The sequence below is a fragment of the Triticum urartu genome, chromosome 4A, assembly GCF_056163025.1.
Source record: "Triticum urartu cultivar PI428250 chromosome 4A, HENAU_Tu73, whole genome shotgun sequence".
NCBI lineage: Eukaryota > Viridiplantae > Streptophyta > Magnoliopsida > Poales > Poaceae > Triticum > Triticum urartu.
Genome location: NC_141876.1, coordinates 45,282,268 through 45,304,684, shown reverse-complemented (window position 1 = coordinate 45,304,684; position 22,417 = coordinate 45,282,268). Strand labels below are relative to the sequence as shown.

The 22,417-nt window shown below is 47.9% G+C and overlaps 1 protein-coding gene across 1 annotated transcript; it reads left to right on the top strand.

Annotated features, from left to right (window-relative positions):
- The first annotated feature begins 302 nt into the window (after positions 1–302).
- LOC125550544 (polyol transporter 5) lies at positions 303–2,162 on the top strand. Its single transcript, XM_048713567.2, has 3 exons — positions 303–536; positions 618–964; positions 1,050–2,162. Exons 1-3 carry the CDS (start codon positions 404–406, stop codon positions 1,995–1,997), a joined length of 1,428 nt encoding a protein of 475 aa, XP_048569524.1. The 5' UTR covers positions 303–403; the 3' UTR covers positions 1,998–2,162.
- Positions 2,163–22,417: the final 20,255 nt, after the last annotated feature.

The following is a 22,417-nucleotide window of genomic DNA, read 5'->3' as shown; positions in this document are numbered from 1 at the left end:
TTATGATTTTCTCTGTGCGGACTATCCATAGAAACTTTCCCAAATTAAAAATGCACTACATTGTGTGGTACTCCATGGGAACTTTTAAAAGACCCCTTCCAATAGTCTACAATCAATCAGACAATATTTTTGTGGAATCAATCCTTCACATTTTGGAGAAAAAAAACATTAGCTAAGATTCAATAAAAAAATTCCTATCCTATGCATTAAATGACATCTCTTTCTCTATAGAAATTGAGATGCATGTCATCTCACATCCTATGATTTTTCTATTCCTATAATATTTCTATTCTATGAACCAAAGGAGGCCTGAGTGGACAAGTTGAAGTCGACAGGCTAGACCTCTACACTATACTTCGAGCCTCACCGGCGCCTGCGAGGACACCAAGACGACGCGAGCGCCATGGCGCACGATGGAGCTTCCCATGGAGCGACCACCGCCCCGCTGCTCGCGTCGACGGAGAAGCCACCGCGGAACATGTACGCCTTCGGCTGCGCCACGCTGGCCTCCATGACCACGATCCTCATGGGTTACAGTACGCGCCCAAACTCTGCTTCCTGGTACGTAGCACACTACAGCGACGACGTGCTCTCGCTGACCTGTTAATTTGCTGCAGATCTCGCGCTGATGAGCGGCGCGCAGCTCTTCATCCGGGAGGACCTGGGGCTCACCGACGAGCAGGTGGAGGTACTGGCTGGGTCCATGAACGTGTACATGCTCGTGTCCATCCTCGCCGCCGGCTGGGCGGCCGACCTCCTGGGCCGCCGCGGCACGCTCGTGCTCGCCAACGGCTTCCTCATGGCCGGCGCGCTCGCCATGTCGCTTGGCGGCAGCTACGCGGCGCTCATGGCCGCGCGCTTCATCACCAGCATCGGCGTTGGCTTCTCCCTCGTCGTCGCGCCGGTCTACAACGCCGAGATCTCGCCGGCCTCCGCGCGTGGCGTGCTTTCCTCGTTACTCGATGTAAGTGCGGGCGCACGCTGCTGCCGCCGTGCTTGAGCGCGCTTGGCGTCTCGTAGATTAATCTTTCGTTGCCGTGCTTGCACAGATATTTGTCAACGTCGGCATCCTGCTCAGTTACGTGTCGAACTACGCCTTGGCTGGCCTGCCGGTGCACCTCAGTTGGCGCGTCATGTACGCCATCGGCGTGCTCCCACCGGTGCTCCTCGCCGCCGGGGTGCTCGCCATGCCGGAGTCCCCGCGGTGGCTCGCCATGCGCGGGCGCGAGGACGACGCGCGCGCAGTGCTCGTGCGCACCTCCGATACCGCCGCCGAGGCCGAGCTCCGGTTCGAGGAGATCAAGCGGGTCGTCGAGGCGCCGCGAGAAGCAGATAGCGGCGTGTGGCGGGAGCTGATCTTTCGACCGTCGGCGATGGTCCGGCGGATCCTCGTCTTCGTGGTCGGGCTCAACTTCCTCCAGCAAGCGTTGGGCGTCGACGCCATCCTGCTGTACAGCCCGCTCATGTTCAAGAAGGCAGGCATGTCGTCGAATAGCGCCATCTTGGGCGCCACCGTGGCCATCGGTGTCGTCAAGACGTGCTTCATACTCGTGGTCTCGCTCTTCTCCGACCGCTTCGGCCGGCGGCCGCTCCTGCTGGCCAGCGCCGGCGGCGTGGCCGCCTCGCTGACCGGCCTGGCTCTCACACTCTGCATCGGCGAGACGTCGCCAGCGAGCACGGCTGCCTGCGTGGCGTTCACGCTGGCCACGGTCGCGGCGTTTTCGGTCGGGTGGGGGTCGCTCCCGTCCACGTACACGGCAGAGATCACGCCGCTGCGGCTGCGTGCGCAGGGCTCGAGCCTGGGCATGGCGGTGAACCGGCTGACTTGCGGGGTGGTAAGCATGTCGTTCATATCGCTAGCGGGCTGGATCACCATGCCCGGGTGCTTCTTTCTGTACGCCAGTATGGCGGCCACGGCGTACGTGTTCGTCTTCCTGCGCCTGCCAGAGACGAAGGGCCGGACCCTAGAGGAGATGGACGTGCTCTTTTCCAAATGATTATGTCATCTGTAGGTTTTCGGCCACAGTTCAATGCACGCTGTTGCGGCCCGCAGCACGTTTGGTAGAAACCTTTGAAAAAAAAATGTGTGAACTCTTTTGTGATTGCATCATCGATAGGGATCAATAAAAGGCTTCTACTCCTCGAATGGAATAGATTGACTCTCTCGTGTTATTGGGTAAATAACTACACTGAGAATATATTTTAGAGCATCAACAGTCGGAATAGTCAAATCTGCCTCCTATATGTCCGCGGATGCGCTGGCCGCCCACCTCTCATTTGTTGTGTCCGCAGCCGCCCCCTCCCCCTCATATCTAGACCCCCACCCCGCAATTCCATGCAACATAGATAGATAGCATAGCATAGTATCAAACATAGCAAGTTCATTTCAACAGGACATACACAAAAGATAGATAGTTCGATCGATGTACTAAGACAAATACAATTAAAAGTGTGCAATAGTTTGTGGAGTTCACCGCTTCCTCGATTAGCCCTTCCCCTTGGCGTCTCTGGTGTGGTGGCAGTAGGTGTCAAAGTCCACGTTGGACACGTCGGTGGCCGAAGGGGCATCATGGTCACTAGAGGGTGAGGACGAGAAGGGGAGCCCGACCAGACGCCGGGTCATGCTGGCCTGCTCCTTGGCAAGCCGCTCCACTTTCAGTGTGTTGGCCGCCTTCTCCTTGTCAAGGCGCTCGAACTCCTCAAGGTCGAGCCACAATGCCTTGACAATTTTGCAGCGGCGGGCGACCATCTCGGCCGTGGTCAACGACCAATGGATGACATCATGGAGGAGATCTTCCTCCGAGTCCGAGGGGAGGGCAACCCACGTGGATTTGCACGACCCGCAAACAGACCGAATAGATCCGGCCTAGGCCACCCACCTCGCACGACAAGGTGCCCTCACCTCCAACCCAAGGAGTCACCCCCGTCAACTCGGTGGTGCCGGCACGAGTATACATCGTCCGGGAGGAGTAGGGGACGGAGGTGATGGGCGCCACTACTCGCCCCGCCGCCTCACCGAGGAGGGCGTGGACCGCGATGCGCCAGCGCTATCGGATGCTTAGCTTGAGCTACCCCATCGGGCCACCTGGGAGGGCAAGGAGCTCAAGTTGCTGCCCCTGTCGATCCGTGACCGGCAGAGGGCAACACGGACGATGGGATCCTCGTCCGACTCCACCGCTAGGGCGTTCCAGTCAACGGGGTCGGCCTCATACAAGGAACTGGTAATAGCCTGCAAGTGTACAAGGTTTAGTTGTATCTTTTTTAAGAGTATGGATCCCACAAGGAGCACAGGAGATGGACTTTGTCTCCCGCAGAGATTTATGAACAGTGCATGCAAGTTAGTTGTGGTTTAAAGTGAAGTGGATGCGAAAAGTTTTGAAGTTGTAAGGATGAAAGGTGACTACAAATAAGAGTACATAAGAAAAGTAAATGAGTAACAAAGAGTAAGGAAATGATGAAATCAACAACCGGGCTAAGGAATTCTAAGGGAGTCTAGATTGCCCACTTGTATGTATCTAACGTAACATATGCATAGTTTTAGGTTCGGATAATCAAGCCTCTTTTTATTGTTTGTAGTGGGCGGAGCCTGATACAACATACGAGCTACATGTGTAGTCTCCATATCACATACATCAGTACCGTTTCTCATCACATTGAGGTTATGACAACGATAATTTAGAATGGGGGATGCAACCAATGGTCGGTTCTCCATTACTCCCCTAATTGCAAGGGGGGGGGGATGAGAAGATATTACTGTCATCTCTTTAACTCGACATCCCTACCTTTACAATGTCAGTAATAAACTCCACGGCCATAAAGTGAAAATACTGAGTGGGGCCCCTTACAAAACATTCTTGAAGGCTATGAACTCAACATGCAAGTGGGGATTTCATATCCTATTGGTGTTCAACACATAAACATACCAGGGTTCCTCCATATCCCTGAGAACTAGGGAACTACTCTCACATAAGGACAAACATCTGTATGAATGTGTTGGAATATGCCCTAGAGGCAGTAATATTGTATTATTATATTGCCATATTCATAATTAAATGTTTATATTTCATGCGATAACTATTATGATCCTGAAATATGTGATTCAATGAAAAACTCATATGCATGTGTGAAATGATAAACGGATAAAATAAAGGTTCCTAGTGTTGCCTCTAAGACTAGCTCAAGTGCTCAAGTGTTGCTGGTGATCACGTTTCCCGGATCTTAGGATATCGTTAAGTGTAATGATAGTCCTAAAACAACAATGAGATTATGACCTTGGAAGAACGATCATATTGAATCGACCCAAACTTGTTTGTTATGAACCGAGATAATATCGTCTGTAATCAATTGTAATAACACAGAGTGTTAACATTGATGGAAATATGCCCTAGAGGCAATAATAAAATGGTTATTATTATATTTCCTAAATCATGATAAAGGTTTATTATTCATGCTAGAATTTTATTGACCGGAAACTTAAATAAATGTGTGAATACATAAACAAATACCGTGTCCCTACTGAGCCTCTACTAGACTAGCTCGTTGGTCAAAGATGGTTAAGGTTTCCTAACCATGGACATGTGTCGTCATTTGATAACATGATCACATCATTAGGAGAATGATGTGATGGAAAAGACCCATCCATTAGCTTAGCATAATGATCGTTCAGTTTTATTGCTATTGCTTTCTTCATGTCAAATACATATTCCTTCGACTATGAGATTATGCAACTCCCGTATATCGGAGGAATACCTTGTGTGCTATAAAATGTCACAACGTAAATTGGTGATCATAAAGATGCTCTACAGGTATCTCCGAAAGTGTTTGTTGAGTTGGCATAGATCGAGATTAGGATTTGTCACTCCAAATATCGGAGAGGTATCTCTGGGCCCTCTCGGTAATACACATCATAAGATTGCAAGCAAACGACTAAGGAGTTAATCACGAGGTGATGTATTACAAAACGAGTAAAGAGACTTACCGGTAACGAGATTGAACTAGGTATGAAGATACCGACGATCGAATCTCGGGCAAGTAACATACCGACAGACAAAGGGAATAACATATGTTGTAATAACGGTTCGACCGATAAAGATCTTCGTAGAATATGTAGGAGCCAATATGAGCATCCAGGTTCCGCTATTGGTTATTGACCGGAGAAGTGTCTCGGTCATGTCTACATTGTTCTCGAACCCATAGGGTCCACACGCTTAACATTTGATGACGATATTGTATTATATGAGTTATGTGATTTGGTGACCGAATGTTGTTCGGAGTCCCACATGAGGTCATGGGAATGAGGTGTAACACCCTCGATGCGACTATAGCTCCCACGTGTCGAGGCACGACTTAGAGACATAATCGCATTAAAGGCATATGTCGCAAGTTAGGCAATCTTCACAACATCCCATGTAATATAATAATAAAAAAGGGGAGAACATAGTTGGCTTACACTTGCCACGTCAATCAAGGTACATAAATAACATTACATCATCCAAACACTCATGGCCCGACTACGGCGCCAAAATGAAAGATAACCCAACATGCGACATGGTCCCGATCACCCCCAACTGGGCACCACTACTGATCATCAGGAAAGGAAACATAGTAACGTTGAGAGTGTTCGTCGAACTCCCACTTGAGCTCAAGCGCGTCTCCTGGAGCGAAATCATCAGGCCCTGCATCTGGTGTAATAGTAATCTGTGAGCCACAGGGACTCAGCAGTCTCGCACCCTCGCGATCAAGACTATTTAAGCTTATAGGTAAGGCAGGGTAAATATGTGGAGCTACAGCAAGCGACTAGCAAAAATATGGTGGCTAACTTATTCGCAAAAGAGAGCGAGAAGAGGAGGCAAAGCGCGAGCGAGAAACTAGAGAACAACCTGCGCAAGCATTACTCCAACATCGTGTCCGCTTCCCGGACTCCGCCGAGAAGAGGCCATCACGGTAACACACTCAGTTGATTCATTTTAATTAAGTTAAGGTTCAAGTTATCTACAACCGGACATTAACAAATTCCCATCTGCCCATAACCGCGGGCACGGCTTTCGAAAGTTCAAATCCCTGCAGGGGAGTCCCAACTTAGCCCATGACAAGCTCTCACGGTCAACGAAGGAATAGACCTCCTCCCAAGATGTTCCGTTCAGACTCGGTATCTCGGTTCTTCAAGACACTTCGACATGTTAAAACAAGACCAGCAACACCGCCCGAATGTGCCGACAAATCCCGATAGGAGCTGCACATATCTCTTTCTCAGGGCACACTCAGATTGTCTAAACTTTCGGTAGGCCAGCCCAGAGTTGCCCCTGGTAGCCACCGGCGGCTGACGAGTTGGAACAACACTCAGAGGAGCACTGGCCCCGGGGGGGTTAAAATAAGATGACCCTCGGGCTCCGTAAACCCAAGGGAAAAGAGGGTAGGTGGCAAATGGTAAAACCAAGGTTGGGCATTGCTGGACAAGCTTTAATCAAGGCGAAATATCAAGGGGTTCCCATTATAACCCAACCACGTAAGGAAAGCAAAATCTGGGAACATAACACCGATATGACGGAAACTAGGGCGGCAAGAGTGGAACAAAACACTAGGCGAGAGGCCGAGCCTTCCACCCTTTACCAAGTATATATCTGCATTAAGATAACAAGATAATATAGTGATATCCCAACAAGTAAATAAATGTTCCAACAAGGAACGACCTTCAATCTTCACCTGCAACTAGCAACGCTATAAGAGGGGCTGAGCAAAGCGGTAACATAGCCAATAAACGGTTTGCTAGGACAAGGTGGGTTAGAGGTTTGACATGGCAATTTGGGAGGCTTGAAAGCAAGTGGTAGGCATCGTAGCATTGGCATAGCAAAAGAGCGAGCAAACTAGCATAGCAAAGATAGTAGTGATTTCGAGGGTATGGTCATCTTGCCTACACAGTTGTCAGAGTTGACTGGATCCTCAAAAGCAAACTCAACGGGCTCCTCGTTAGCGAATTCGTCTCCCGGCTCTACCCAAATAAGACAAACAAGCAACAAGGACACAATCAACCACGTGCAAGGATCAAACAATATGATGCAATAATGATATGCTATGCGGGATGCGATGCGGGATGCATATGCAAGATGTGACAGGAAATGCAAGAACCTGGCCTCAACTTGGAAATCCAAGTGTGCCACTGGAAAGATGAGATGAAATCGCTTGAAAACGATATAAAGAACGCCGGAATCGGAGTTACGGTTTGAAAATGGCAAGCGATTCAAATATGACACCGGTCTGCGATTTACAGCAATTAACCAACTAAATGCAACGAAATGAACATGTTACGGCACCCAAACATGACAACAAAATACATGGCAGGGATGCATTCAAGATGCTTAACAAAAGTCTAGCACAGAGCTACGGCCAATTCATCCATTAACAGGTTCAAACAAGCATGGAAAAATGCATATGGCAAACAGATTGCAGACTTAGTGAAATCAACACTTGTCTGGAATTTCAGATCAGGTAGCCCACTTCAGAGCAACAAAACTACATGCTACAGGACCTGAACATGACAAAGTAGAGCATGGCATGGAGCTACTCAAAAAGCTTACAAGATTCATAAAACATCCTTACTGATCATCCTCAAAAGAGGCACGGATCACTAGGAAACAACATGAACATATGGCATCATGAGATAAACAGGTCAAGGACTTAGTGGAAATGCTAAGTCCCTGAAAACAGAATTATCAAGTGCACCACTTTGCAAGCTTGTGCTAGTCACCATACACATCACAAAAATACATGGGTTGCACCTCTGGAAGGATGAAAAAACCCTTAACAAAACATATGTAGAACTCATGGGCATAGCATGCACACAATAATCATGGAAAAAATGACAAAAACCTAAATGGAGTAGCAGATCTGACAATTATCTCAAGTAGCCCTCTTCTAACAGCATTTCAGGCATCAAGATGAACTCAAATGAAAATGATGCAATGGAATGAAATGATGTACTCTCTGAGATGAACATTTTGATATGCTATATGCATGAATCGGAGCTATGGATGCAAAGTTACAAGGCTATGAACAGGAGCACTTGGATCTGGGATTTCGAGACTTAGAAGAAAATCACACCCCGGGAAAAGTGGATCTCGCGGATCGGGATGGAGCGGTGCGGGGACGGGCGAGGGTGTTTGGATCGGGGACCGGTGGATCTGGTCACGATCCGGATCCGGCCGGAATCTCGCCGGAGTTCACCGGGGAGGTGACCGGAGATGGTGGTGGAGACGGCCGACGAGCGAGGCGAGCAGGGCGGCGGCGCGGCGAGCACCGGGCGGCGAGGCAGGCCGCGGCGGCCGGCGCGGAGGCGGCGGGGCGGCGATGACCGGGCGGCGCGGTCCGGCGATGGCGGCGCGGTCCGGCCGAGCCTCGGGCGCGAGGAGGTGGGGCGAGGGAGCGGGCCGCGGGGGCCGGCTCTGGGCTCCCGGGCCGCGGCGGCGGCTGGCGGCGGAGGTGCCACGTGGCAGCCTACCACTGGTGCGGGCGGGCGGCGGATGGTGTCCGGCCGGCACGGACGTGTCCGGCATGGCGCGGTGGATTTTTAGGGTTAGAGGAAGGGGAAGATCCGCGAATTTCGGGAGGGGACTTTAAATAGAGGTAGAGGGAGCTAGGAGAATCCAAATGAGGTGCGGTTTTCGGCCACGCGATCGTGATCGAACGATCTAGAAGATGGAGAAGGCTTAGGTGGGTTTTGGGCCAAATTGGAGGGGTGTTGGGCTGCAACACACACGAGGCCTTTTCGGTCCCTCGGTTAACCGTTGGAGTATCAAACGAAGTCCAAATGATATGAAACTTGACAGGCGGTCTACCGGTAGTAAACCAAGGCCGCTTGGCAAGTCTCGGTCCAATCCGGAAATTATTAATCCCCACACATGAAAGAAAGGTAGAATTGACCACCGGAGGAGAACGAAGCGCCGGAATGCAAAACGGACAACGGGGAAAATGCTCGAATGCATGAGATGACACGTATGCAAATGCAATGCACATGATGACATGATATGAGATGCATGACAACGATAACAACACACGGAGACAAAGACCCGAACCCGAGAAAATAAATAACTTAACGCCGGAAACGGCAAGAGTTGGAGTACAAATTGGGAAAGTTACAACCGGGGTGTTACAACACTCCACCACTACGAAAGGATCTCGTCCCGAGATCTAGAACTGAAAGAACGCCGGGTACTCAGAACGGAGGTGATCCTCGCGTTCCCAGGTAGCTTCACGGTCGGAATGGTGTGACCACTTGACTTTGAGAAATTTGATTGACTTATTGCGAGTCCTACGTTCAGTCTCTTCAAGAATAGCAACTGGGTGCTCACGATAAGAGAGATCTTCTTGGAGCTCAATGTCCTCGAAGTTGACGGTGCGGTCAGGAGTCTTGAAGCACTTTCGAAGCTGAGAGACATGGAACACGTCATGAACATTTGCAAAGTTTGAAGGAAGCTCGAGTTGATAGGCGAGGTCGCCTCTCTTGCTGACAATCTTGAAAGGTCCCACGTATCTGGGGGCAAGCTTCCCTTTGATACCGAAGCGACGAGTACCTTTCATAGGAGAGACGCGGAGGTAAACATGATCTCCGACCTCAAAAGCCAAATCACGGTGCTTACTATCATAGTAGCTCTTCTGGCGGGACTGGGCTGCTTTGAGGTTATCTCGAATGACTTTGCACATTTATTCTGCCTCTGTGATTAAGTCATTACCCAAAAGCTGACGTTCACCGGTTTCAGACCAGTTGAGAGGGGTACGGCACTTCCTGCCATACAGAATTTCAAATGGGGCCTTGCCTGAACTTGCTTGAAAACTATTGTTGTAGGAGAATTCAGCATAAGGAAGACAATCCTCCCATTTCGTGCCGAAGGAGATCACACAAGACCTGAGCATATCTTCAAGAATCTGGTTGACACGCTCGACTTGGCCACTAGTTTGAGGATGGAAAGCTGTGCTGAAGCGGATGTTGGTGCCCATGGCCTTCTGAAAAGAATCCCAAAACTTGGAGGTAAAAATCCTGCCACGGTCTGAAGAGATCACTTGTGGAATACCGTGCAGAGAGACAATTCGAGAGGTATAGAGTTCCGCCAATTGAGCTGCAGTGATCGACTCTTTGATAGGCAGAAAGTGAGCCACTTTAGTGAGTTTGTCGATGACAACGAATATAGCATCATTGCCATGCTTGGACTTTGGAAACCCAGTCACGAAGCCCATTTCAATGTGGTCAAACTTCCATTCTGGAATGGCAAGAGGTTGGAGGAGACCAGCTGGCCTTTGGTGTTCTGCCTTCACTCTTCTGCAGACATCACATTCATTCACGAATTGAGCAATCTCGTGCTTCATTCGAGTCCACCAATAAGCCTTCTTAAGGTCCTGATACATCTTCGTGCTCCCAGGGTGGATGGAGAGGAGAGAATTGTGAGCCTCGTTCATGATCACTTTACGGAGGTCACCTTTGGGTACAACAATACGATCCTCGAAGAAGAGAGTGTCCTTGTCATCAAGGCGGTAGCACTTGTACTTGGGTTGACTCTTGGCAATCCCAATCTTCACCTTTTTCACCATAGCATCAAGAAGCCGGGCTTGGCGAATCTGGTCTTCTAAGGTAGGAGAGACTTGAAGGTTGGTGAGGAAACCTTGAGGAACAACTTGCAGATTAAGTTTGCGGAAAGCTTCACAAAGCTCGGGTTGATAAGGCTTGAGAATCAGACTGTTGCAGTAAGCCTTTATGCTCAATGCGTCAGCAATCACATTGGCCTTGCCTGGAGTATACTCGATACTCGGATTATACTCTTGAATCATTTCGACCCATCGAGTTTGCCTGAGGTTGAGATTAGGCTGAGTGAAGATGTACTTGAGACTCTTGTGATCAGTGAAAATATCCACTTTTCTTCCCAATAAGAGATGTCTCCAAGTCAAAAGAGCATGCACAACTGCCGCCAACTCGAGATCATGAGTGGGGTAGTTCTTCTCATTAGGCTTCAACTGGCGAGATGTATAAGCAACAACTTTCTTCTCTTGCATCAAAACTGCGCCAAGACCTTGAAGAGAGGCATCACAAAAGACCTCGTATGGCTTGGATTCATCAGGCGGAGTCAGAACTGGAGCAGTGATCAATTTCTCTTTCAAAGTGTTGAAAGCAATGTCACACTCCGGAGACCAAACATACTTGACGTGCTTCTGGAGAAGATTTGAGAGAGGCTTCGCGATCTTTGAAAAGTTTTCAATGAATCTTCGGCAATAACTTGCGAGACCGAGGAAGCTACGGAGTTGCTTCATGTTCTGAGGAGGTTCCCAATTCACAATTGCAGACACCTTCTCAGGATTCACGGCAATGCCCTTGACAGAGATGATATGACCAAGATAAAGAACCTCATCGAGCCAAAATTCACACTTGGAGAACTTGGCATAGAACTGGTGTTCCCTGAGCTTATCGAGTACCAAACGCAAGTGCTTGGCATGATCTTCCTTGTTCTTCGAGAAAACCAGAATGTCGTCGAGATAGACCAAAACGAAGTCATTGGTGTAGGCGTTGAAGATGAAGTTCATCATGCGAGAGAACGTCGGAGGAGCGTTGACGAGGCCGAAAGACATGACAGTGTATTCATATGAACCATAGCTTGTCCTGAAGGCCGTCTTGGGAATGTCTTGCTCACAGATTCGAATCTGATGATAACCCATACAGAGATCAAGCTTGGAGAATACTTGGGCACCTTTGAGTTGTTCGAACAACTCATTGATGTTAGGAAGTGGATATTTGTTCTTGATGGTCTTCTTGTTCAATGGACGGTAATCAACACAAAGTCGGTCCGTTCCATCCCTCTTCTTCACAAAAAGAACACCACAACCCCACGGAGAAGAAATAGGCCGGATGAGACCCATTTTCTCTTGAATATCGAGTTGCTTCTTCAGCTCCTTCAACTCTTCAGGTCCGAGCTTGTAAGGACGCTTGCACACAGGTTCCGTGCCGGGCTCAAGATCAATAACAAATTCAACTGGCCGGTGCGGAGACATTCCTGGAAGTTCTTCTGGAAAGACGTCTTAATATTCGCAAATGACTGGGATTTGCGAAATAGCATCGAGTTCACCCTTCTCATTGAGAGAAAACAGACGGATAGTATCATCACGAGCGGCAAAGACAATTACATCCTCAGACGAATGAGTCAATTGAATCTGCCTGGCTGCACAATCAAGCTGAGGCTTGTGCTTAGAAAGCCAATCCATTCCGAGAATAAGATCAATATCCGAGTCACCAAGAACATTTGGAGAGGACAAGAACTTATAGTCCCCCAAAGTGATAGTAACATCCGGAACACATACTCGAGATGTCATTTGACGGGCCGGAGAGACAATAGCCAACGGTTTCGGCAACACTTGAGTGACAAAATCATGCTTGGATGCAAAAGGTCTCGAGATGAAACAATGCGATGCACCAGTGTCAAAAAGAACTCTTGCGGGAATATCATTAAAAGGAAGGTTACCCATGATGACATCTGATGAATCCTCTGCCTGAGCTGCATTCACCATATTGACCTTGGCGTACTTGGGGTTATGCTTGACCACAGTTGTACTTGCCGATCTGACAGGAGGAGGAGGAGGAAGACGCCTCTGGTTGAAACACTTGTTGGCATAGTGACCCTTCTGTTGACACTTGTTGCACGTGACCTCTGAAAGCGGACGGTGGTATGGAGCACTCGATCTTGGAGCTTGAGACGAAGTCTGGTTCTGAAAGCCAGGGTTGGGTGGGTGGGAAGATCCACTGCCACCTTTGCTCTTCTGCTGATACGGCTGACGGAACGGAGGAGGAGGAAGCCAATACTTCTGCTGCTTGGCCACTTGAGTAGAGGAAGAAGGAGTAACATCTCTGACTCGCTTCTTGGAAGCATCACACCTCAACTGAGCAGCCTCTTGCTTCAATGCCATGTTGTAGAACTCATCGTACCTCAATGGCTCAAAGAGAACAAGAGCTAGCTGGATTTCTTCTCTGAGACCACCCCTGAACTGGTATATCATGCTCTTCTCATTAGGTACGTCCTGCTTGGCAAAGCGGGCGAGCTTCTGAAACAACTTGTTGTAGTCATAGACAGACAAAGAGCCTTGCTTCAGGTTGCGGAATTCCTCACGCTTGCTTTCAACCACGCTCTGAGGAATATGATGAGCTCGGAAATCTTGACGAAATTCATCCCAAGTGATAACACGTCCACCTCTGGAATCCTTGTACTGCTGGAACCATTCTGCAGCTTGATCTTTGAGTTGGAAGGAAGCGAACTTGACAAAGTCCTCAGGCCTGACGTTACTGCACTCGAAATGCTTGCACAGATCCACAAGCCAATCATCAGCATCGGTTGCCTCAACACAATTGCTGAAAGTCTTTGGTCCGTTAGCAAGGAACTGGTTGAGTGTAGCAAAGTGATTCTGATTGTTGCCTTGGTTCCCTTGGTTGCCTTGATTGCGCTCTTGGAGAATTTGCATGATCAACTGTGTGTTTGCATTGGTTGCGGCCATCACAGCTTGCCATGCCTCCGGAGGAGGGGGAGGTGGTGGCGGATCAGGATTCGGAGTCGTGCGTGTTGGAGGAGCCATCCTGAAGAGGTTGACATCCATTAGCACATTGATAGACAAATATTGAAGCTGAATCCAACGGAATGAAAATTGCAACATATAGTCTTCACATCCGAACAAAATGAACGAATGCATTCCTCTTGAAATGGTCACATATCCATAAATTGATAAGCCACGTAGAATTAAGGTAGAGAAATAAAATTACATCATCCAAACACTCATGGCCCGACTATGGCGCCAAAATAAAAGATAACCCAACATGCGACACGGTCCCGGTCACCCCCAACTGGGCACCACTACTGATCATCAGGAAAGGAAACATAGTAACGTTGAGAGTCTTCGTCGAACTCCCACTTGAGCTCAAGCGCGTCTCCTGGAGCGGAATCATCAGGCCCTGCATTTGGTGTAATAGTAATCTGTGAGCCACAGGGACTCAGCAGTCTCGCACCCTCGCGATCAAGACTATTTAAGCTTATAGGTAAGGCAGGGTAAATATGTGGAGCTGCAGCAAGCGACTAGCAAAAATATGGTGGCTAACTTATTCGCAAAAGAGAGCGAGAAGAGGAGGCAAAGCGCGAGCGAGAAACTAGAGAACAACCTGCGCAAGCATTACTCCAACACTGTGTCCGCTTCCCGGACTCCGTCGAGAAGAGGCCATCACGGTAACACACTCAGTTGATTCATTTTAATTAAGTTAAGGTTCAAGTTATCTACAACCGGACATTAACAAATTCCCATCTGCCCATAACCGCGGGCACGGCTTTCGAAAGTTCAAATCCCTGCAGGGGAGTCCCAACTTAGCCCATGACAAGCTCTCACGGTCAACGAAGGAATAGACCTCCTCCCAAGACGTTCCGATCAGACTCGGTATCTCGGTTCTTCAAGACACTTCGACAGGTTAAAACAAGACCAGCAACACCGCCCGAATGTGCCGACAAATCCCGATAGGAGCTGCACATATCTCTTTCTGAGGGCACACTCAGATTGTCTAAACTTCCGGTAGGCCAGCCCAGAGTTGCCCCTGGTAGCCACCGGCGGCTGACGAGTTGGACCAACACTCAGAGGAGCACTGGCCCCGGGGGGGTTAAAATAAGATGACCCTCAGGCTCCGGAAACCCAAGGGAAAAGAGGCTAGATGGCAAATGGTAAAACCAAGGTTGGGCATTGCTGGACAAGCTTTAATCAAGGCGGAATATCAAGGGGTTCCCATTATAACCCAACCGCGTAAGGAACGCAAAATCCGGGAACATAACACCGATATGACGGAAACTAGGGCGGCAAGAGTGGAACAAAACACTAGGAGAGAGGCTGAGCCTTCCACCCTTTACCAAGTATATAGATGCATTAAGATAACAAGATAATATAGTGATATCCCAACAAGTAAATAAATGTTCCAACAAGGAACGGTCTTCAATCTTCAGCTGCAACTAGCAACGCTATAAGAGGGGCTGAGCAAAGCGGTAACATAGCCAATCAACGGTTTGCTAGGACAAGGTGGGTTAGAGGTTTGACATGGCAATTTGGGAGGCTTGAAAGCAAGTGGTAGGCATTGTATCATTGGCATAGCAAAAGAGCGAGCAAACTAGCATAGCAAAGATAGTAGTGATTTCGAGGGTATGATCATCTTGCCTGCACAGTTGTCAGAGTTGACTGGATCCTCGAAAGCAAACTCAACGGGATCCTCGTTAGCGAACTCGTCTCCCGAATCTACCCAAACAAGACAAACAAGCAACAAGGACACAATCAACCACGTGCAAGGATCAAAAAATATGATGCAATGATGATATGCTATGCGGGATGCGATGCGGGATGCATATGCAAGATGTGACAGGAAATGCAAGAACCTGGCCTCAGCTTGTAAATCCAAGTGTGCCACTGGAAAGATGAGATGCAATCACTTGAAAACGATATAAAGAACGCCGGAATCGGAGTTACGGTTTGGAAATGGCAAGCGATTCAAATATGACACCGGTCTGCGATTTACAGCAAGTGACAAACTAAATGCAATGAAATGAACATGTTACGTCACCCAAACATGACAACAAAATACATGGCAGGGATGCATTCAAGATGCTTAACAAAAGTCTAGCACTGAGCTACGGCCAATTCATCCATTAACAGGTTCAAACAAGCATGGAAAAATGCATATGGCAAACAGATTGCAGACTTGGTGAAATCAACACTTGTCCGGAATTTCAGATCAGGTAGCCCACTTCGGAGCAACAAAACTACATGCTACAGGACCTGAACATGACAAAGTAGAGCATGGCATGGAGCTACTCAAAAAGCTTAACAAAAGTCCCTTAGTGACCTTGAGCCAAAAGGGATCAGAAAACATATTAGCAAGCATGTGAACATAGCAAAAACATAATCAGTTTTCAGACTTAGTGAAAACTGGCACATGCTAAAACATATCTCAAGTAAACATGTTTACGAGCTAGATGCACTCACTACGGTGCAAGTCATGACAAGCTAAGCATACATCCATCAATAATACACAAAATGCAAGATAGACATGGCAAGAACAATAGCATAGCAGGCACGGATCAACTACAACATCATCGGCAAAATTGCAAACAAGTTGACAATCTGCCCAGATTCACAAAGTAGCAAAAGTAGAGCTCGATTGACTCAAGCTAGGTTGCTCCATAATTGCAAACAAAGACATGGATGGATAGAGCACTACAAGATTCATAAAACATCCCTACTGATCATCCTCAAAAGAGGCACGGATCACTAGAAAACAACATGAACATATGGCATCATGAGATAAACAAGTCAAGGACTTGGTGGAAATGCTAAGTCCCTGAAAACAGAATTATCAAGTGCACCACTTTGCAAGCTTGTGCTAGTCACCATACACATCACAAAAATACATGGGTTGCACCTCTGGAAAGATGACAAAACCCTTAACAAAACATATGTAGAACTCATGGGCATAGCATGCACACAATAATCATTTTAAAAATGACAAAAACCTAAATGGAGTAGCAGATCTGACAATTATCTCAAGTAGCCCTCTTCTAACAGCATTTCGGGCATCAAGATGAACTCATATGAAAATAATGCAATGGAATGAAATGATGTACTCTCTGAGATGAACATTTTGATATGCTATATGCATTAATCGGAGCTACGGATGCAAAGTTACAAGGCTATGAACAGGAGCACTTGGATCTGGGATTTCGAGACTTAGAAGAAAATCACACCCCGGGAAAAGTGGATCTCGCGGATCGGGACGAAGCGGTGCGGGGATGGGCGAGGGCGTTTGGATCGGGGACCGGTGGATCTGGTCCCGATCCGGATCCGGCTGGAATCTCGCCGGAGTTCACCGGGGAGGTGACCGGAGATGGTGGTGGAGACGGCCGGCGAGCGAGGCGAGCGGGGCGGCGGCGCAGCGAGCACCGGGCGGCGAGGCAGGCTGCGGCGGCCGGCGCGGAGGCGGCGGGACGGCGATGACCGGGCGGCGCGGTCCGGCGATGGCGGCGCGGTCCGGCCGAGCCTCGGGCGCGAGGAGGCGGGGCGAGGGAGCGGGCCGCGGTGGCCGGCTCCGGGCTCCCGGGCCGCGGCGGCGGCTGGCGGCGGAGGTGCCACGTGGCAGCCTGCCACTGGTGCGGGCGGGCGGCGGACGGTGTCCGGCCAGCACGGACGTGTCCGGCGCGGCGCGGTGGATTTTTAGGGTTAGAGGAAGGGGAAGATCCGCGAATTTCGGGAGGGGACTTTAAATAGAGGTAGAGGGAGCTAGGAGAGTCCAAATGAGGTGCGGTTTTTGGCCACGCGATCATGATCGAACGATCTAGAAGATGGAGAAGGCTTAGGTGGGTTTTGGGTCAAATTGGAGGGGTGTTGGGCTGCAACACACACGAGGCCTTTTCGGTCCCTCGGTTAACCGTTGGAGTATCAAACGAAGTCCAAATGATATGAAACTTGACAGGCGGTCTACCGGTAGTAAACCAAGGCCGCTTGGCAAGTCTCGGTCCAATCCGGAAATGTTTAATCCCCACACATGAAAGAAAGGTAGAATTGACCACCGGAGGAGAACGAAGCGCCGGAATGCAAAACGGACAACGGGGAAAATGCTCGAATGCATGAGATGACACGTATGCAAATGCAATGCACATGATGACATGATATGAGATGCATGACAACGATAACAACACACGGAGACAAAGACCCGAACCCGAGAAAATAAATAACTTAACGCCGGAAACGGCAAGAGTTGGAGTACAAATTGGGAAAGTTACAACCGGGGTGTTACATGAGGAGGAGTCTCGAAATTGTCGAGAGATAAAGATTGATATATATGTCGATAGTATCCGGACACCGGAAGTGTTCCGGAGTGTATCGGGTATTTATCAGAGTATCGGAGGGGTTACCGGAACCCCTGGGGAGAATATATGGGCCATATGGGCCATGAGAGGGGAGCACACCAGCCCACAAGGGGTGGTGTGCCCCCCCATGACAGGAGGCCGAATTGGGAGAAAGAAAAAAGGGGGTTCGGCCCCCTTTCCTTTCTCTCTTACCCCTTCCCTTTCTTCTCCGGTGAAATAAGGAAGGGGGTGGGGGCGCCACTTGGGGAAACCCCAAGTAGTATTCGGATCCTACTTGGGGCACCCCCTGGCTGCCTCCCCTCTCCCTCCCACCTATATATATGTGGGGGCGCCCCTAGCACAGAAAATTTCCTAGCCGTGTGCGGCGCCCCCTCCACCGTTTACTCCCACGGTCATACCTTCGTAGTGCTTAGGCGAAGCCCTGCGCGGATCACTTCACCGTCACCGTCACCACGCTATCATGCTGACGGAACTCATCTACTACCTCAACAACTTGCTAGATCAAGAAGGCAAGGGACGTCACCGAACTGAATGTGTGCAGAACACGGAGGTGTTGTACGTTCGATACTTGATCGGTCAGAGCTAGAAGAAGTTCGACTACTTCAACTGCGTTGTCAAACGCTTCCGCTTACGGTCTACGAGGGTACGTAGACACACTCTCCCCCTCGTTGCTATGCATCTCCATGGATAGATCATTTTGTGTGCGTAGATTTTTTTTGTTTTCCATGCAATGTTTCCCAACAGTGGCATCACGAGCCAGGTCTATGCGTATATGATATGCAAGAGTAGAATACAAAGAGTTGTGGGAGGTGGTAGTCATACTGCTTACCACCAATGTCTTATTTTGATTCAGTGGTATTGTGGGATGAATCAGCTGATAATCCCTAAGTGCAAGGAATCATCGTAGCAATTTCCAAAGGTGGAAGTGATAAGTATGGAGTGTCGAACCCACAAGGAGCTAAAGGTAAGATCAATATTCTCTCAAGTCCTATCTGCCACTGGTACGACTCTACATATACCGAACGTTTGCTTCCAACTAGAAATAAGAAATAAAACTACATTGTGGGTATGAAGAGGGTAACTTTGCATAATATTGGAGAACTAAAATATAAAAGTAGGTGCTGTTAATATAAAGTTAGAATATATTACTATAATTGGAACTCTAGCAAGCATCCACAACTACTAAAGATCATTAAGGTAAAACCAAACCATAGCATTAAAGTATCAAGTCCCCTTTATCCCATACGTAACAACCCCCTTACTCGGGTTTATGCTTCTGTCACTCAAGAAACCCACTATAAGCGAATCATGAACGTATTGCGACACCCTATAGCAGGAATCCCTCATGTGTGCGCGGCACAGAAGGCACCATAGGACAACACCAAAATAAAACATACAACTCAAAGCAATCTAGATCATCAATCAACCCAAAGACAAAAGAAATCTACTCAAAACATCATTGGATGGCAACACATCATTGGATCATAATATGTGGCATAAAGCACCATGTTCAAGTAGGGGATTACAGCGGGGTGCGTGAGAGTGGACCATGTAAAGGAGATGAGGATGGTGATGTTGATGAAGACGATCACCGCGGCGATGGTTCCCCCGGCAGCACTCCGGCGCCACCGAGAGAGAGGGGGAGTGAAAGCACAAGTGCTCCCTGGGTGATTTTGATAATTAATGACAACATATCTCTTGTTGGACTAATACTTTTACCTATTATGTTTCAGAGAAGTTCAACAAATTAACTGGCATGGACTAAAGGATGTGGAACCCCTTCAAGATGCTAAGGACAAAGGATTAGCTCAAGCTTCAAGATCAAGACTCTACATTTTCTATTTTTAGTGATCCAAGATCACATTGAGTCTATAGGAAAAGCCAATACTATCAAGAGGGGATGAGGTGTTGCTTGATGATGTTCTTGCTTCATAGTGCTTAATGATATGCTCCAAAACCCTCAAGTACCTTCCCACATCCACATATGACCTAAACCAAAAGTCAAACTCGGCCCCACTGATTCTTTCTATCCGGCGCCACCGAGTTCAGATGTCATAGCCACTGCCACAAACCCTAGGCAAATCGGTTTCACCGATAGGGATCTCGGTCTCACCGAGATGGGATTGTAATCTCTCTGTGTATGTCCATTACCAAAATTAGTCCCACCGAGATTACAATGCAAACTTTCTGGTTAGCTTGTTACCAAAACCGGTCCCACCGAGTTTGTGCAATCGGTCTCACCAAGTTTGCCTGACCAACTCTCTAGTTAGCTTATTACCAAAATCGGTCCCACCGAGTTTGTGTAATCGGTCTCACCGAGATTACGTTATGCCCTAACCCTAACCACATCGGTCCTACCGATTTGCATCTCAGTCCCACCGAAAATCCTAACGGTCACTAGGTTTGCTAAACCGGTCCGACCGAGTTTCTCAATTCGGTCTCACCAAGATTGGTAAATTGTGTGTAACGGTTAGTTTTTGTGTGGAGGCTATATATACCCCTCCACCCACTCTTCATTCGTGGAGAGAGCCATCAGAACATACCTACACTTCCAATACACATTTTTTGAGAGAGAACCACCTACTCATGTGTTGAGGCGAAGATATTCCATTCCCACCATATGAATCTTGATCTCTTGCCTTCCCCAAGTTGCTTTCCACTCAAATCTTCTTTCCACCAAATCCATATCCTATGAGAGAGAGAGTTGAGTGTTGGGGAGACTATCATTTGAAGCACAAGAGCAAGGAGTTCATCATCAACACACCATTTTGTACTTCTTGGAGAGTGGTGTTTCCTAGATTGGCTAGGTGTCACTTGGGAGCCTCCGACAAGATTGTGGAGTTGAACCAAGGAGTTTGTAAGGGCAAGGAGATCGCCTGCTTCGTGAAGATCTACCGCTAGTGAGGCAAGTCCTTCGTGGGCGATGGCCATGATGGGATAGACAAGGTTGCTTCTTCGTGGACCCTTCGTGGGTGGAGCCCTCCGTGGACTCGCGCAATCGTTACCCTTCGTGGGTTGAAGTCTCCATCAACGTGGATGTACGATAGCACCACCTATTGGAACCACGACAAAAACATCCGTGTCTCCAATTGCGTTTGAATTCTCCAAACCCTTCCCTTGACATTCTTGCAAGTTGCATGCTTTACTTTCCGCTGCTCATATACTCTTTGCATGCTTGCTTGATATGTATTGTGTTTGTTAAACTTGTGCCAAAACTCCACTTCAACTTAAAGAAATTAAAAACTGCAACTTTCGGTACTTAGTGTCTAATCACCCCCCTCTAGACACTTCTTCTCAATCCTTTCAATTGGTATCAGAGCCTTGGTCTCCATTGCCTTGGTTTAAACACCATTGGAGGAAGATGGATGAGTCTACTTTGGGGAGTCTTAGACATAGAGTGCCTATTCTTGATGGAGAATATTTTCATGATTGGAAAAATGAAATGCTTGAGATTTTCAATGAATATCATTTGAGCAAGTATATTGCTAGCCCTTGTGCACCTCATGTTGATCCCATGCATCCTACCCTTGATGAGTCAATTGACATGATTCGCAATCTTAGAACTGTTAATCTTATCACTGGAGGCTTGCCTAGAAACTTGATTGGATGTTTGCCTACTCTTAAGTGTGCCTACACCATATGGAAATTTCTTGAGGAACTCTTTCCAAATTATTCCTTGAAAGATCTAGATGAAATCCTCCATAAGTCTATTTCCTTGATTAAGATGAGTTCCAATGATCCCAAATTTGGTGACTGCTTATTTGAACTTACTAATCTTACGAGTGCCAAAGGAGATGTTGGAATCATTAGCAATATCATTTCCAAAGCTATTAGAATTCATAAAGATAACTATAGAAATGATCATTTATCTAATTAATTACCCTCTCTAGGAATTGATCAATCACAAGATGATGTTGAACATGGATACTATGATGAGGATGATGATAGTGACTATGATCTCGATGATGCGATGAGACACTTTGGTCTTATGGAAAATATTCGCGGCTACATGGCTGGAGGAAAGGAATGGGTCCTTGATAGTGGATGTACTGATCATATGACCGGAGATAAAGACATGTTTCGTGAGCTTGCTGGAAACGACGGCCCTCGAAAGTATGTCACTTTTGGTGATAATTCAAAGGGTAAGGTGGTTGTTCTTGGTAAGGTGGCCATCTCACATGATAGCTCCATACAAAATGTCATGCTCGTTGAATCTCTTGGCTACAACTTACTTTCAGTATCTAGACTTGCTGATTTCGGTTTCAATGTTCTATTTACTGAAGTAGACTGCCAAGTGTTTCGTAGAGATAATCATAAAATGGTATTTACCGGTATACGTAGAGGAGATCTTTACATTGTTGATTTCACTAAAAAGGCTCAACCTAGAACTTGCTTAATTGCTAAATCTTCTAAAGGCTGGTTGTGGCATAGAAGGCTAGGCCATGTGGGCATGCGAAACCTTGACAAACTCATTAAAGGAAATCATATCCTTGGCGTTAACGATGTCATAT

Bases quoted from the DNA above. Each gene is read 5' to 3' on its own strand.
- LOC125550544 (XM_048713567.2), top strand. From the start codon at position 404: ATGGCGCACGATGGAGCTTCCCATGGAGCGACCACCGCCCCGCTGCTC. The intron at 537-617 runs GTACGCGCCCAA...AATTTGCTGCAG, and splicing joins CACGATCCTCATGGGTTACA to ATCTCGCGCTGATGAGCGGC. The intron at 965-1,049 runs GTAAGTGCGGGC...GTGCTTGCACAG, and splicing joins TGCTTTCCTCGTTACTCGAT to ATATTTGTCAACGTCGGCAT.